This window comes from Zeus faber (genome assembly GCF_960531495.2).
Source record: "Zeus faber genome assembly, chromosome: 16".
NCBI classification, from domain to species: Eukaryota; Metazoa; Chordata; class Actinopteri; order Zeiformes; family Zeidae; genus Zeus; species Zeus faber.
In genome coordinates, this window is record NC_137202.1 from 4,675,983 (window position 1) to 4,694,852 (window position 18,870).

Sequence of the window (18,870 nt, forward strand, 5' to 3'; positions counted from 1 at the left end):
AAATAAATCGGATATATCGGCCGCCGGTAAAGTCATAGAGGTTAAAGGCTCAAGACAATGGTGCGTTGCCGAGGTAACATGCAGAGTCAGTGCTGGCTACAATAAAAGGCATGTATTAAAATAAATCGGTTTATTTAATATCATTTAATAAAAAACGTATACAATTTGGAAGATGCGTGAAGTGCACATGCAGGGTTGATTTTAAGTGTTTTTTGTTTTTGTAAACATCTGGTCCAAACACGAGAATCACATATGGCTCTCTTGGAAAGTTGGTGTAAACAGGTGGCAAAAAAATCGGATATAGGCACTATATGGGGCACTAACACCTGCGGTGTAAACGCAGCCTTGAGGCCCAAATATATCTGCTTCTAGCTACGCAAACCCATATGCAAGACGGCTTTTCGACGTATCTTGCGTTCCTCTGGGGCATTGGTTGTGCACGTCCTCAAAACGTGACGCTAGACGTAGGAAACATGCAATTTAACAGATGACCAGCGGGGACAGTATATCAGGACGTGACCGGCACGTCCGCAGCAGACTCTGAATGAACAAACTACAACAATGGCGGAACGTTTTAAAGACAAAACTTGTATTGCTTGTCTCTCGCATGTACAGCGAGAAATATTCCCGCCAGAATAGTCGGCATGAGATCGCGATCGCCGTGGCAACCTATAAAACAAACGGAAACAGGTCCCGAGACCGTGATGTACGAGCGAGGGAGAGGCTGGAGAAACTGAGTGGGGACGGCGCCGATGCTGTGTTTTGTCGTGTCGTCCTGGTGAACTAAGTATTTATCTGATGAGTGTTTATTACCTTAGTTATACCTGGACATTCATCACAGAACAAGACCAAATACCTCATATGAAGGAATAGGAAGGATCACCTACTGTTTTCGCTCTTCTAAAATAGTCACCCTTATGAAACAGCTCTGTCTGGCTTTTTGTCACGACCACGACAACAAGAGCAGGATTCTCTTGTTCTTTTGTGGGTTATTGGATGGTTTGCGATGGCATCCGCGTGATCTCATCGCTTTCGTTGAGGGAAAGCGAGAGGGAGAGAGGGAGGACTGCGGGGCAGCGGTGGTTAGTGCCCGAGTCCGACATGATAACATTGTTAGAGGCGCAGGCTGCATTTCTGCGCCCATTACTGCCTTCTCTGATTATCACAGGGGGATGGAAATGGAAGGAGAGAGAGAGAAAGCGGGAGAGAGAGAGAGAGAGAGAGCGAGAGAGAGACGGGGAAATTCGAGACAGTGGGGGAGGAAAACAAGTAAGAAATGTGATTGATAGAGCACTAAATATGCTAATGCTAAGCACAAAGACATGGTTGCAGTCGTGAGACACTCTGTGCTGATCCGCCAAAGCTGTTAAAATTACCAGAAAAAATACTAAACTACACACAGTGGGTATTTTCAGGTTCATTTTTCATTATTATCCTGAAATATTTTATTGTGTACAGTTAACTCTGTTTTATTGTATATGTCTATCTATCTATCTATCTATCTATCTATCTATCTATCTATCTATCTATCTATCTATCTGTCTATCTATCTATCTATCTATCTATCTATCTATCTATCTATCTATCTATCTATCTATCTATCTATCTATCTATCTATCTTTGAATCCATCTGTCTATCAATCCATCACCATCATCCAGCTATCCATCCATCGATCATCTACCCATCTATCATCTATCTATCCACCCTTCCATCCATCTATCTCTTATCCAGAGATGCTGGAAGGTGTATTTCAGCTTATTTCACAGGAGCTAGCGTAGCTGATCCCTCTGCAGCCATGCAGAGATACCACAGTTAGCATGTGGCCCGTTGCTATCTCGGTACTGGACACACAGGAATGAAATTGGCATCGTTTGGTGTCTGAATCTGGGTAAAATTGAAAATAATATTATTTCTAAAAAGAAATTAAGATTTCAGATTTCACGTGGCTAAGGGCCACGGATACCTGCCCCCCCCCCCCCCCCCCCCCCCCAAAAAACCCCAGCTTGCTTCCTTTAAAATGATCTTCTACTGCTTGCGGCACGTTACCATTATATTTGTTGTTCTCCTGCATCTCTTTCTTCATAATCATCTTTCTTCTTTTTCTTCATCTTTTCCTTCTATCTCACAACCATGTGATATGCAAAACCGTCATCGGCACACCAAATGTCTTTGTTGCTATCGTTACTATTGTTATTTCTAGTGTTGCTTTTGGGATTCATAACTTTGTTGGTGTGTTGTGCGACTGTGGGAACCCCAGTGTTAGTCCCTCCTACGGACTCAAAAATTCAATTCCCCTAAACTGATTTCATTTCCCTGCACAGCGGGGGCACCATCCCCATCTGATAATGTGCGAGAGTAATTACGGCATTCGGTCGTAGAACAGAGAGGTGGGACGCCTCCGAAGGGCACGGCTGGTGCAGATTAAAAGCAGCCTGGGAGGCCCAGCAGCAGCATCCAAACTATCAGATCAATGCTGAGCGACCGTGTGTGTGTGCGTGCGTGCGTGCGTGCGCGCGGCCATGTGTACCTGCACTGATACACTTTCATCAGAGGTGAGCGTGACATAATTACCGCGAAGCCCGCTGGTCCTCGCCGAGGAAATGAATACTGAAATGGTGAAACAGACACAGGCAGGCTTCACGACTCTTTTCACGTGGCAATATATATATAATACGACGTAAAGTACGACCTCTTTTTCTGCTGATGAGTGCTCGGCTTATCCTGATGTGTCTTGTTTTTGATCGGCATAAATAGAACAGAGTTGGGTTTAACACTAACAAAAGTAACATGTTACAGTAATTCATTCTTTTTGGCAGTAACACAGTAATAAAACGAGTTACTCATACAATTTGGGTAATATCATTAGTTACCACGTCAAGTAATGAGTGTTATCATCCGAAATGAAGTGTAAACGCGCCACAAAAAAAATAACGTTATATACTAAATATTATTGGGGGGGGCAATTTTTCGGAGGAAAACTATCCATTACGGATGTTGTGTTTTGTCACGATTGCCGTTCGATCGTTTTGAATTTACATCCATGAACGTATATAAATCATGGTGTCATAAGTTATATCTGCTGTACATCGATGACAAATCCACTGCGTAAGCTGATCACAAATCAGCGACAGAACTGCTTTATGGAAATATTTACAGCAATAATTTGCTTTATCTGCACGTGGGAGCGAGTGGAAACAAACATGGAGGGAGGTGCTTGCGCTTTGGAAAATGACTCATTGGATGGATAGTTACAATATACATTTACCCGTCTGCTACCACGCCGCGACAACATAGGGTGAGGCCAAACCGAAGCTTTTTGTTTCCTGATTGTGTTTTAGTAGATGTAAAAGACATTTTAAAATGCCTAGTCGGGCTTCTGCGCTGATTTTAATGAGTGACTTAAAAGTAGTGTAATAAGCATCTTAAACAGAAAGTATTATTGAAAAGTAACCAATTACTTTCAAATGAAAGTAACAAGTAATATGTAATGAATAAATTATAAAATGTACTTTCCCAACATTGAAATAGAAACCCTGATTAAAAGAATGCACATGGCTGTAAATCCATATTTTCAAAAGTACATGTATATTAATTTGAATGCAGATTAGAAATGTAATAAAAAAGTATTTAAATGTCCTTCATCTTCTTCTTCTTCTTTGCTTAGAAACATATTAGAGTAAAAGTCGAAAGCCTTTGAAACTGAACATACTTGAGTTGGTACAGATACTTGAAAAATGAACTTAAGTAAGTAACAAACATGTACATGCACGCAGAGGTTCAGAGAAAAGAACCACGGTCTCGTGAGATGGCGTGGACCTATTATCAAAAGAGCAGAATAAGGAGTTGCGGCTCGGCCGGTTTCGAAACCTTCCTTTAATCCATCCATCCATAGGTCTATATAGATAGCACACACACACACACACACACACACACACACACACACACACACACACACACACACACACACACACACACACACACACACACACACACACACACACACACACACACACACACACACAGACGATGAAACAAAGACAACTCTATATTCTGTGTCCCCAGCCATCAGTCAGCTTAAACAGCGGTGTTGCTACGGCTGGTGGTGCCATGCCAATGTGAGGTCGTCTAATTAAAGCGCGCCAGGGGCTTAGCAGCCGGAAAACACTCTTTTCACGAGGAAATAGGGAAAACAAAGACTCCTCGAAGGAGGAACGAAGTAGAACGGCGAGAACAAGGAGGAAGAGTGAAAAGCAGGGGTGGAAAGAAGGGCTTTGGGTTTGGGGCGGGTGGACGGTGGGAGAAGGTCAGAGCGGCTGCAGAAGGCTCGGAAGGGAAGAAGGTGACGCATCAAACAAAAAAAGGAATGAGAGGAGAAGATGGAGATGGAGACGGAAATGGAGATGGAGGGAGGGAGGTTGGAGAAGAGGACAAGGTGGATGCAAAATCTAGCTGTGAGATCAGACGAGGGCGGAGGAGAGGGGTGTCCTCCAGAGCGACGTCCAGATGGCTGAACTGTAATCAAAGCAGCGCTCAGCTCCGGGGGCAGACACACATAGTACGTCAAATAAAACCTTATTTTATCGCCTTTTAAGAGCAGGACTAAGATGTATACATCTCTGTTGCGATACAAATGTGCTGGAAGGGTGTTACTCCCTTGCTTTTGAAGATGGAACCGTTTGTTCTGTTTGGCCAGACCTCCTGACTTCTTCGAGTATGGTTGCTTTCGATAAAATCCCATGTTTTTAGTTTTAATTCTGTTTGGTGTCCATAATATGTTGTCATGGCCTCAAAGTTTGAGACAAGGCAATATGTCGAATATCAATAGAAATCAAGTGGAGCTAGGAATACACTCATACCATCGCTGGTGTTTGATATCAGTCTGATACCAGGCTAAGATAAGGTATTGTATTTGGGAATAGGGTTAGTCAAATATTAAAGAAATGCAGTTTCATTCTCTGCTTTTGTGACACAGAAGCATGTCAGAAGCATTTATTGTTTTCAGTTGGGTTTATTTTTATTGGAGTCTTTTCAGATTTACTGTATATTTTCATTTTTTCTATCTTGTAGTTAATTTTTAGGTATATTGTATATTGCAAATTTTATCGCCAAATTTGTATATACATTTTTTCCGGTGTTATCTTTTCCATCCATCTATCTAATGTTCAAATGCAGTGATCTTCAAAATGTGGTCCACAGACCCCCAGGCATCCGTGGCCCTTAGCCAGGGGGTCTGTGAAATCTTTATTTATTTTTAGAAATAATATTTTTATACAATATATACCTATATAATCATCTCCTTTGAGTACATTATTTTAACATTTTATATTTAAAATGCTGCAATACAAATATTTATACATTTCCCTTGATTTGTGTTAGTTTTTCCATTTGCAGAAGAGAGAGAAATAGGCCTAATATCAAATGATTATTTTGGGACATACATGAGGGGGTCCTCAGTTTATTGTCTCTCATACAAGGAGTCCTTGGTTCAAAAGGTTTGAGAACCCCTGTTCTAATGAAACAAGCATATAGTTTACCGATCATCATTCCCCATCCCACACCCATCATTCCCAGTAGTGTAAAAAGCTCTCTTACCGGGACTCCTGGATGGAGCCGGCCACGCAGTGAAAGCGCTCAGGCACAGTCTTCCACTCCTTGGCCATCTTCACCATGCCGCCGGCATCCAGCACACCGTAGCCGAACAGGTGGTTGAACTCCAGACCAACGCCGTTCCGCCGCCACTGGTGTACCTCGTCATGGAGCTGGTTCCTCTTGGACGTCAGGACAGACAGGTGCTGCATATCCCTCCAGGTCAGGTCCGGGCTGGGGAGGAGGGGGAGAGGGCCATCAGTGCGATTAGACTGGTAGTTCTCAAATTAAGGTTCAGGGTCCTTCAAGACGTTCCACAGGGGTCTCCCCAGTGAAATTATTTCGTTTTTTTACAATTTGATTTTTAAAAAGGTGATACAGTGGTACCCGCGACTTATGACTGCATCTATTTACGACTAATCCAAGATACGAGTAACGATAGTCGCGAAAATTTGTATCGACTTGCGACCGACTGCTCCAAGATATGACCGTGGAAATTTGCAGTTGGCGCGTCGGCAACCAGTCAGCAGTCAGTCGGCAGTCAGTCGGCAGTCAGTCGGCAGTCAGTCGGCAGTCAGTCAGCGGGCGACCTACATCGTGTGTGCACGTAGTACGTACTTATCCATATTTTCTTCATATTTACTGTATTTGTGCTGTGTATTTTGTTTATTTTCACCCTTCATGATGACTCCTAAGAAGAAGGATGATGGGAAAAAGAAAAGGGCAATGATTCCCATTGAAACTAAGAAGGAAATCATAGAAAAATATGAGCGTGGGGAAAAATAATCACACCTTTTGTTCTGTATATCTGTATTAAAATGCATTGTTCATTTCCCTTAATTCTCAATCTATTGTTCTATCCATCCACCATCGTTCTGTCTGTCATTCTATCTTCCATTCTGTCATCTATCCATCCTACCCATCTGCAGGTATTGAGACTTTTGACAGTAAATCATGCAAAATCCACCTAATCACACAAGCACACCGGTAAGACGGTATTATTGTTTTATAATTCTCATCATTCCGTGTGACTCACAGTGTGTCACATGACCTGGATACGTTGTGATTACACGCTCTGAAATGCCTGAACATGAAAGTTGTTCTTTTGTAGTGCCACCCCACTCTTATCAGGGCTGTGTGTAGTGACAGCTTTGTTCTGTGGGTGACTCACTGACTCCTGCCAAAGCACAGTTCAAGTGTGATTGTCTGTTAAAAAAACACAGTATTTGGGGGCTATTTACTGTCAGGCAGAGCAAGCATCCACCAACATCATTATTGTGTGTGCAAAGCAAACAATGTTTCTTTACCTAACCACCCGAGCAGGGGATGGTTAACGGCGGCAGCAGAGTCCTTCCTGCCTTTAATGTGAGAAATGGAGCATCTGTGAAAAAGCTGCTGAATGGGCTATGAAAGGGGTGATTTACGATGGTTTTAAATGGGTCACATGCTGGATGCTGACGGTTTTTCCGATGGTGTACCGGCGTACTTTTTCTTTATACTCCAAATCATTATGAACCAGTGGGGGGAGGAGTATTCAGAAAATGTTTTATTTAAGAATAGGTATAAATACCCTGATGCAAAATGACTCTAGTAAGAGTGGAAGTACCACATTGAAATTTCTACTTCAGTAAAAGTAGACTGTATATGTAATTCAGTTGCTCTAAAATGGATTTGTAGTATTAAAGATAAGACATTCAGTGCCCTGATATAACTCCATACTCCATAAAATAGGTACTGTACCTTTTTCTGCAGATGAGAGCTCATACAGATACTGGGTAATAATTGACAATAATTAATGACTATTTTATTGTACATTTTACAAAATTAAATAGTATAGGTGGTGTCATAGTCATTTACAAATATAAATCCAGCTAAAAAACAACAAAGAAACTGTATCAGTAGAATATAAAAAGATAATATATATATATATATATATATATATATATATATATATATATATATATATATATATATATATATATATACAGATGTTTATTTTTGGGGTTTTTTTTGGGGTTTTTTTTTATGTAGTGGAGTAAAAGTTGAATGTCTTCAACACTGAATATACTCGTACATACTATATCCATTCTTGAAAAGTGTACCAAAGCAAAGTTACAAAGGAAGAATAAAAACAACAAACCCAGCTATGTTAGTATGTAAAGAAGTAGACAAAAAATAGACGTATTGTAAATATAGATATTGAGATATAGCATAGATACAAATATAGATATATATTTTTGAAATGTAGTGAAATAAAAGTCGATAGTGTCTCTGAAACTGAATATACACTACATAGACCAGAATGTTAAGTCAATGTCGTCTTCAAGACCCAAATTCCCTTTACTTTCTTAATTATTTGAAATTATTTAAAGCTACGAAAGAGACCGTGTAGTGATGGTAGGATGTAGAAATTACTGTAAGGAGGTGTGTGAGAAAAAAAAAAAAAAGGTAACACTTGAGAAACCCAGAATAACACTTACACAGATCCAGTATCTATAAATGCTTGAGAAATGTACATAAGTACAGTAACAAAGCACGTGTCCACCACCGATAGGAACAATATGTATCATCAATCAAAAAGCACAAAGTGATCATAATGGTTGCAGTAGGAATATCAGTGGCGATCATTTAGAGAAAGGCATAAAAGCCCTTCTCCCTCCTCGCTAATGGAGTGACAAACAGCCCAACGAGTTGAGATGTTTGTGGACTCCGTCGTCTTTCATAATCCCACACTTGTGGTTTTCACGCACGTGGGCCGTGTGATAATTAATAACACGAATGTGATCAGCGAGCCCGGCTCTGAAGCCTGCCGTTTCCACCATGTAATGAGCTGTAAAGAGCGCACGCAGCTCCAAATGTGATTTGTTTTCTCAAGAGCTGGTAACGGGCGGGCATGGAAGTGTGATTTTTCATGTGGGGGAAATCTCACCAAACTTGATGGCAGCTGTAAAACAGCGGGCATTGTGCAGAGTATGGAAATTAAGTGAGCCTTGGAGAAGTTCAAATATGGAGTTCATTGATAAGAAAGACAAAGCTATAAACCAAAGAGAAAGAGGTGGAAGTGCTGTAGGAGGCACTAAAAAAGACCTTGCTCTTTGATAGTAGTGAGGCTGTTTTCAACCACTGTGCTGTGGTACACTACTGTGCTGAGAGAGCTTGCCAAGCATGCATGAAAATGTTTCAAATTCCACTTAGAAATAAAACGATGGAAATAATCTTTTGTGTTTCAAGGTGAAAATAACAAGGCTGTACTAATTTATCTAATTCATTAATTACAGTGAGAATATCAGCTCTGTGTTCAACAGAACAAGATTAACACACAAAGTGAGAACGATTTGTAGTGATGAAAGGTTTGACTCTTTTTTGGGATTAATTTTGTGACGAGTGACTCTGTAAAAAGAGTCGTTTAATTGTCCAACTCTTTTTTCCGTTTGATTCAGTTGGGTGTTATGCATTCTGTCAAATGTATTTGTTTTGGAGGAAGGGAAAGTGTAAATGAATGATGATTTAATTAAGGGCCTTGGACCTAATTTCTTGCTCCTGAGTCATTTAAAAGATTTGTTTGCTAGGAACAAATTGTTCACAAGTCTTGCATCACTGACTACTAGTAGGTTTTCATAATAAGCACAGTTATACACGTTTCTGGCGGATTCAGTGTTTAACAGAATAGTGATGTGGTTTGGGATTATTTTATTGCAAAAAGTGTGCCGCTGAGAGGTGACAGCGAGCTTCTGCAATAAACAGAAACTGCCAAAAGCGTGTCACTGTGTCTAAGCGACTCGTTCCATCTAAATCAATCACATAATGTGGACTCGCTTCAACTCGGGAAAGTGGGGAGAAGAAGAGTTGAGATTATAAATATGAATATGAAAACAATCCAAACCCCATCAGTGCCCTCACTGATGTGCGTGAGGTGTGTAAGTGGTAGTGTGAGGTACGTACTTGGCCTCCAGGGCCAGTGCGAAGACGCCGGCTGCCTCCGGAGCCGCTGCCGACGTGCCAGAGTGGCGGAGGGTGCAGTTCCCATAGAGGTCCGTGGTGGCCTGAGCACAAGCACAGAAACACATCGGGCTACTGAGCTACTGATGGCTGGGAGGAAAGAGAGGGAGGCTGAAGACCAGTTAGGGAAGTAATTCAATCTGCGGTACCAAACTTCCTATAATTCCAATAGCATGTTGTCGATATCATTATTGAATGTTGCGATATGTGCGATTCAGCCACACTGAAGCCAGGGAGAATAGAAATTAAAAGTTGGTATACCGTTCATTTTTTCTATGTTTTCTTTCTTCCATTAAGTAAACATCTTATGTTTATATGTGAGTTAATGAGAAATAATCAGAGATGAAATGCAATTAGACAGCGCTACCCCTTGGGATAATCCCTGGATCTGTCAACAGCCAAGGGTGATTGGCATAATCACAGCACAAACAACGCTGCCTTTGTGCACCGGGACATTTTTCTAATTACACTCAAGCATGGTATATTTTACAAATGAAAAAAGGTCTTTGCCACCATCCAAGGTTTGGAGAATGAATAATGACGGCGGACCACAGCATCACATTCGATTAAAATGCAGGGGGCATGAAGATCAATGTTCGGGTGGCACCGAAAAGACTGTGGAGGTCATATATTTCTCACACGGAATATTAGAAGGGCTATTGTAAGTTGCAGGGATTCTCCAGTTCAGTCAAGGTAGTTAGTATTCTTTAATTAACATATAATATTTGTTACGCTCACTGACTCAAAACAGATGTGAATCAATAAGCACGACACCAAAACGATCAGGTAAGAAGTCAAAGTCTACAAGGTTTATAAAAATAAATAAATAAATCAATAAAAAAGGCAGGGGTCTCCTTAAGCGGCTTGAGTTGAGAGATGTGGAAGGTGGGATGGATGCGGAGAGACCGGGGAAGACACAGGCGAACAGCTGCTGGGTTGATGATCTTGGCTACGGCTCTACAAAGCGTGAGCAATTTGGGCAGGGGAATGAATTGAGCAGGTTTGGAGAACCTTTCTACCACAGTGAGGATAGTAGTGTTACCTTCCGAAGCAGGGAGCCCAGTGAACAAGTCCAGAGAGACGTGGGACCACGGATGATGGGGAATGGGCAGAGGCTGGAGGAGACAAGCTGGGGCTTGTGAACAGGTGTGAAGTTTTTGGTCGACAGCAGCTTTCTGGGAGAGTACAGCCCCTATTCCCAAATCTGAGGTATCCACCTCCACAACAAACTGATGGGAGGGATAAGGCAGGTTGAGAATGGGTGAGGAGGTGAAATGACTCTTTAACTCACCAAAGGGCCTCCACAGGTGACCAGAGGAGAGAGAACTTGGGGAGGTCAATGCAGTGAGTGGTGCTGCCACCTGACTTTCGTTCTGGAAGAACCTTCTGTAGAAGTTGGCGAACCCTAAGAACTGCTGCAACTTCTTCCTGGAGGCCAGTACTGGTCAGTCAACGACCGCCTCAACCTTAGTTGGGTCTATCTGCACGCTCCCTTCAGCAATCACAAAGCCCAAGAAGAACCCGGACCGCAGATTTCCCCTGGTGCAATCTTCCCAAAACTTTGCACGGATCTCCTGCAAGGGGTCTAGGGCCAACCTCCGCCCTTGGTCCGCAGGTTCTAGACCCCGGGGAGGACCCTGTCCACCCATTCGGAGATCTTGGGCACAAGGAATTCACACTTCTCGGCCTTCATGAACAGCTTGTTCTCCAGAAGCCTCTGGAGAGCACAGTTGACATGGCGGACATGCTTCTGCTCAGATCTGGAGAAGATAAGGATATCATCCAGGTAGACAAAACCAATACTTTTATTAAGTCTCTGAGAACATCATTCAACATGGCCTGGAAGACTGCAGGAGCATTGGTGAGACCAGGTACTCATTTCCCCTGGGGGCCGTTTTGTATTCGTCTCCCTCCTTGACGCGGACTAGACGATAAGCGTTCTGGAGATCCAGCTCCAGCTGGAGATGCCCCCTGGGCAACCATGGAATCTGAAATCAGAAGATATGAGTGGATGGGGGTACCTGTTCTTCGCTGTTATATTGTTCAGACCAAAGGTAGAGTCGATGCAGGGTCACAGTGACTTGTTCTTCTGCCCCACAAAGAAGAAGCCCACTCCGGCTTGAGATGAAGAGGGTCGAATAATACCCGCCGCCAATGATTCCTGGACGTAGGCCTCCATGGCCTTCATCTTGGGGATAGACCGGGAGTATAGTCCACCCCTCGGGGGCATGGAATCAGAAAAAAGCTTAATACTGCAGTTATAGGGCCGATAAGGTGGAAGTGAGGTGGCCTGAGCTTTGTTGAACACCTTCTTCAGTGGCAAGTACTCAGGTGGTACCCCAGAGAGGACAGGGAATTCTGCAGGAGGAGAACTGGGGACATGAGACAGAGCAGATCTGATGCATATTGTGTTGCAATATTAACTCCATTGTAGAATGGAACCTGTTCCCCTGTCAATCTGTGGATTATGTGTCAGGAGCCAAGGGAAATCCAAGATCACTGGTAGTTGAGGAGACTGGAATCAGATCAGGTGGAATGTAAGAGTTTCATAATTGTTACCTGATATGCCAAGATGTACAGGAACAATACAATGAGTGACGTAGCAGAGAAGGTGACCATCGAGAGCTCTGGCGTCGATGGGTTTTGACAGAGACTCCCGGGAAATGCCCAGTTGCTCTGCCAGGAGGGAGTCCAAATAATTTGCATCAGCTCCAGATTCAATGACAACCGACACTATGTGAGACGGCTTGGCCAATCCCAGCTGAGTAAGGAGCAGGAGACGAGAGGATCTTTGAGTCGATTGCATGGCTCAAGAGCGCCTTCTGGTTGACAAATGAGCCTCTCTAACGAGACAGTTGGACATGTAATGGCCACAGTGCAGACACTAGTTGTCCCACCGGTGGCGTTGTCCTTCAGCTGACGACAGCCTGGTTCTGCCAGGCTGCATGGGCTCCACCAAGTCAGTCACTAGGGATGCTCGAGGTAGGTCAGCCCCCTCTCATGCCTCCGCTCCAGGAGACGTCCGTTGATGCAGATGGCCGTAGCAATGAGAGTGTTCCAATCTGCCGACAGGTCCCGAGCCACCAGCTTGTCCTTGACGACATCAGAATGCCTGCGGTAAAAGGCGTCGGCCAGCAATGAGGAATTTTAATCGCTCTCTGCTGCGAGGGTCCGAAATTCAATGGAATAGTCAATAACTGGCTGGCCCCTCTGGACCAGGTTCAAAAGTCCATGGGCAGCCTCACAGCCCGGCGTAGCGTGGCTACCGAAGAGCAGAGGTCCGACTGCTTCTCTCACTCGGCAGTGCCCAAGTTCCAAACCTGTCTTGTAAGTTGGGTGACCATGAAAGCCACTCGTGACCTCTAGTTGGGATACACGAGTGGTTGCAGCTCAAAAGTTAACAAGTAGAATGTGAGGAAGGACTGGCCTGGTGCTCTGGAGAAGTGGGGAGTGGAGAGGTGAGGTGAGGTTCCTGACTGGAAACAGCACAAGCAGGAGAACTGTTAGATTATGCAGCAGCCGTTGTTTGACTGACCAGAGTGAGCCGCTGGATACAAAACATTCCTGTTGGCATGAAGAGGATTCCTCGAGAGCCACCGCAATGGCAGGTAGTTGTTGCACATGTTGGTTTAGAGCACAATCCTGTGCGCCATCTCTCGCCTGAGAGTCTGTGTTCATTTCTGGCCAGATTGTATTGTAACGCTCACTGACTCGAATGGATGTGAATCCATAAGCATGACACCAAAACAATCAGGTAAGAAGTCAAAGTCCACAAGGTTTATTAAAAAAAACTAAAAACAGGCAGGGTTCAAATCCAGGAGATCAGTCAGGAAAGACAAACCTTTCGGCATGGAACCGGCAAGGAACCAGGGTCCATGGAAACGGGAAGAGAATCAGAGACCAGGGAATCAGAGGTTCGGATGGAAGGTACAGGAAACAGGTAGGAGTGCGATAAAGCTCAGTTAAATGCAAGAGACAATCTGACAGAGATCAAAGGGAAGTAGACTGGTATTTTAATTGAAGGACTAACAACGAAATGAACTGCAGGCGGGGGAAACCAGGTGAAGGGAAGGGAGTGACAGCAAAGCAAAAGGGAGTGGGCGGATCTGAAATGACATGGACATGGAGGTTCATGACATGCCATGAGGAAATGACCAGATATAAATTATAAATTAAAACAAATACGTGTCCCACCACACCGATTCCCAAAATTGTCTTGCATTTCTAAAACCTCCAAGAGCTGCCAAATTTGTTAAAAAAGCTTTCTGGAGGAAAATGAGATTTTTCCAGATTCATGTACTTTTTATCTTTATTTAATCGCTCAACATATTTTCAAAACCGAGTTTGATTTATAAATAGTAGATAAATGTTAAACCATCAAGTTAAATATTCCTGTGAGATTACAGAGGGAAACACAGTCCACTTACCGAGACGCTGAACAGCGCGAACGCCGATCGATCATTTGCTTTAAAGCGACCATCTAGGTGAAGATCATCCCTCCTTTTTCCATGTGATGTGAAGTCACAATGTGAAACCGTTTTGAACAAGTTCAACCTGTAAATCGTACTTTTTTTTACACACACCCGGATACATTATTGTGTATGGGGCGTAACCCACAAGAAGAAAAGCTGACTTTACTCGCGTAAAAAGATGGCTTAGGGATGGCCTAACTCCAAGAACTTTAAAGATATTTGGTATACACACATTTATATATTTAATGACACACCGAGGTTGATATACAGAGACTAATATTATTGACAGACTGTACATACTTACTTCATTGATAACCTGTACATTACATTCACACATTCACTCTATAGAGGTGCAAATACCAGTGTTCTGTTGTGTTGTCCGCACTTTTAAACTTCTAAAAAATTCCACTTTTATAAAACATGTATATTCTTACTGTTATATAAAAGCTTTAAAAAAAAGATTTTGTGTGCTGATGACGTTGTTCAACTTTCTCTATAAACACAAGAACAATGCAGGGATTGCCCCATTCAGCAGGGTGTCAAAAGTGGCCCTCGTGGCAAGTAGCCATGTGCCTTTGTTGGTCCTCCAACCCATTTGGATTCTGGGAGCTGGCTGAATGAAGCCAAGTGTGGGGAAAACTTTGAGGGTGATTATCACACAAGCACAGTTTGCCGCACCCTCATCATTAACAAGCCATAGCTTCAAAACATATATACTTGATTCACAAAAGTGACACATTGTTTTGAAGCTCTGATTCTCCACTTTCAAATTGTGTGAAAAAATAAAAAAGTCAAAGGTTAGCAAATGTACCTAAAACCTGCGGTGGGTCACATTTAAATACTGGGAGATCAGTGAGGATTTATGACATTATTGTATTGTAATATTCTTGTTTTATCATCTCATAATATTTATATATAACAGATAATAATTTGCATGGTCAGCCCTTGGGGGAGCCCCTAGCCAATTATCAGCTTTCTCCACTTTATAAGGAAGAACAATAACACACCCCTCTTCAAAGTCACAATGAGTAAAATTGGACACGATAAATAGTGACCCCCCCCCCCCATAGGAAGCCATGGGAACTACAGCAACATAGCCAAACATGATGCTCCTCCTCCATGAGACTTCCAAGTTTTCATAGCTGAGGGGTCTTGTAAGGAGTTTGTCCATGCTTGAGCAAAGTAAAATTGAACCAAATTGGGAATTTAGCAGCGTAGTTCAAGGGGATTGAGCGGAGATTGACAGGTGTGGGGGTTAGGGAGCATTTCCTCCAAAACAGAGTTTGGCAGTCAATGAGGGAACAGCAGACTGAATGGCACTGATCTGCGCACATCTGCGAACCCCCACAGCTAAATTGTGGTTAATTTGCACAATGAAAGAATAAAATATTATTTATTGTAATATTTGCCTTATTCATTTTCCAGGGCATAATTTTTTTATGGCACATTTCCCAAGGTAAGTACTAAAATACCCACCAGTCATTGTCTTTTATTGAAGCTACATACTGTATGTGCTATGTTTCAAATACACAGGAGTGAGATGTCAACAGCTGTGTAACAATGTGTTCAAGTTTTACCATATTTTAGCAAAATAGCTCTAAAATAGCTCATTTTAGAGTACTGTCATTGTTATTTTTCTATTTTCTCACCTGAACAACATATTTACAGCAAACTATGCCACAGCAGTCACGATGAACACAAAAGATTGCAACGCTTCATCTAAAGGAAAGCCTGGAAGCCATGGTTCCAATTCCAGGTAACAAATCACAGCAGAACCAGATCTTAGACCATCCTGAGGACTGCTCCAAGATTTCCCATGATTTGCATTTATAGCGCAACAGCGTGACGGTTTTATAATGGTTCATCTAGCAAATGCCCTTGGACGCACCCCGTACTCAGTGTGAGGAGAGATTTGTTATTGTGAAAGACTGAATAAAATTATGTATTCAGCTGCGTGAATACAACATGTAAATCCCATCTGCAGATCCATGGCTTTTCCTCCTTGGCCTCTTGAGTGTGCATAAGGTCTGCACTGTTGTTATGTTATGTGCCTAATTTGTATCATGTAGGACATCTTATCTCTTATCATGTGTTGTGCTCTCTCTATTTATTTTATGTATTTGACTTGAACGGCAACAATGCAGAACGATTCAGGTTACATTTAGATTTAGAAGGTTTAGTAAGTCAAAACCATTAGGTAAGCTATCATCAAAGATTTCAATAGATTTGAATATACAGTATATACATACTGTATATACTGTATATATTATTATATATAAATTATAATATATACAATATTATCAATAATTATGAATATATGTAAATTATTAATATATGTATATATATATATATAATTTATGTATTCATAATTGTATATATATGTAAACCATGAATATAAATATATAGTAATAAATACTATTACGTATAGTTATATTTTAATTATAAATAATGAAAATATATATGTGAATTAATATACACAAAGAAATAATAATAATTAATATTATAAATAAAGATATATACATTCAAATTTAGGAAGAAAAAAAAAATATATATATATATGTATAAATAAATAACCTGGAATGGTTGAAAGATATTTGAACATATATTATCACACATACAGAAAAACAAACAGAGAAAGATCTACCCACCACGCCGGCCTCCGGGTTCCTCTTCCGTCCGTTGCTGAAGGTGGATGCCAGGGTGGAGGAGCAGCTCTCATCATACAGGGCGGTACGTCCGTCGTTGATGGCCGAGTTGATGGAGATAGTCCACATGCTAGAGGCATAACCGTCACAATTACAGTCGTCATAGCTACCGCCGTCTCCGGACGCCCAGACGTAAATGCTGCCTTTCCCCCCACGACCCTGAAACGGAAAATGTTACACATGCATAATGTCAAAATCCCAGCTATAGATAATAATTTAATATTTACAAAAATGTGTGTATTAATGATTGGAAAATGCTTATCAAGGATATATTAACATATTGAAAAATGAGGCGATGGCAAGAGTCAAAAACTGCTGCTTATGGTGGTGATGGTGGTTAAAGGTCATAAAAAGCCCTTTATAAAGTATTCACGGTTGGTTTGTGAGAATATGTTTTCACAAGCTAATCAAATACGGTAACAGTTTTAAATTAATCTTTGGTGTTTAGCATTTATAATTATTCCCATCGTCCAACAGTCAATCCAACAGTAATATAAAGGAGGGATTAGCTTGAATCCCACTATTGGATCGAAGAGCAGAGCCCAACAGGTGGATGCAGGGGAGGTAGAGGGAGTGCAGGCAGCAAAGCAGACGGCCAAATAAGGGCGTGGAAGCATGTGGTGCCGTCAAGTTGTCTTGACAGAACTAGCTCCACAAGCTCACACCTATCTAATTTCTTTAAACCTTCTTGAAAGTTAAGTGGCAATACAGCTTTGTAGCCGTCTCTCATCCTTCTCTGGTTTTATTATTATAATTATGAGCAACAGACATGGTTGGGGTCTTGTTGGAACCGGACATTTCAGACGTCTTGTTGTTCGAGTTCGATCAATATTGATGTAGATTTGGAGCAGACATTTGTGAAAAACTATTGCAAATTTACCAGAAGTTGAAGAATGTTGGCGCGACTTGATTAGTTTGAGGAGCGGGTCGCTTTGTGACATCATCTTCCAAAGTTATATAAGTCCAAGCTTCGTCTCTCAAAAGTCATGCTGCGTATCACAAAACCCCCGAAAACTATAATCGGTATAAATGTCAAACTGTAATTCGTATCTAACACGACTAACCTGGTCACTGTGCATTGCTGTCTGCAGCGATATTTAATCGTATTAATATTATAATTATTATTATTATTATTATTATTATTGTGTCGTTGACATATCAATAAACATGTTCTACCATTGGAAAAAAAATATTTTTTCAATATTCACATCACGACACGTGAAAATGGGTGGAAAACAGGTAAATGCTGTCAAGCTTGTCTCATACGAAGTGAGTCTTGTTGCAATGGCACCGTTGGATGTAGGAATGGGAACGGTACACAACTGTTCCATGCCAAAACGTGCATAGTGGAACTTCAACAGTAACTGTTACCAATAACACTGAGAACCGTTTGCCTGACTGTCGAAAAGGGGCTTTGGAAATAGTGGAAATTTTGACGATTCATTTTTTCAAAAAACTGATAGCTCAACACAATTGGTCCCTTTCATGCATGAAGGCTGTGGTTCATCACAAAGACAAAACCATAGATGGGCCTAAATGTCTGCTAATCAAAAAATTTAGCTCAGACTGTTACTAAATGAATTTATCAAGTTCAAGGCAGCTCACTGGAGAGAGGGTGAGTGTTTAATCTTAATAATCAAGCTTTTAAGGTTGTAAAAACTGTCAGTCACTAGAGGAGTAAAATTACACTCAGCACACGGTTTGGTACAATACATGGTACAGGGTTCACAGGTCGATACAATCATATTTTTAACAAAGTTTGAATGGAAACAAATTATGACTGGAGAAGATTCATTCTTTATTCCTAAGTTTATTCTATTAGTATTTGTTATATAGCTTTAATAAATAAAATCACTTATGTATTGAATCAGCTTTAAAAAGGAGATGCTTGTCTTGATAAAAGTTCACGCCGGTCCAGAATGAACTTCAGTGTCAACCTATGATTTTGGTTTCTTTATCTATGTTGCCAACATCATCGCCAAAGAAGCAAAGTTTTAATGGCGATTCTGCCCTTTGTAAGGAAATAGTACATTTAGTTGATATCTCGATTTCGTGCCACAATCTGCCATTACACGCCTACCAGCACATCTGTAAAACTAACATTATA

At 41.6% G+C, this 18,870-nt stretch overlaps 1 protein-coding gene across 1 annotated transcript in view; it reads right to left on the reverse strand.

Annotated features, from left to right (window-relative positions):
- Positions 1-18,870, reverse strand: part of pcsk2 (proprotein convertase subtilisin/kexin type 2) — a gene marked incomplete at both ends in the record, with an annotated part of 54,437 nt that overhangs the window by 1,691 nt on the left and 33,876 nt on the right. The window contains 3 exons of the mRNA XM_080017205.1: positions 5,594-5,821; positions 9,530-9,630; positions 16,707-16,922. Of these exons, the coding sequence (XP_079873331.1) occupies positions 5,594-5,821; positions 9,530-9,630; positions 16,707-16,922 (545 nt within the window). The remainder of the gene's footprint in view (positions 1-5,593; positions 5,822-9,529; positions 9,631-16,706; positions 16,923-18,870) is intronic.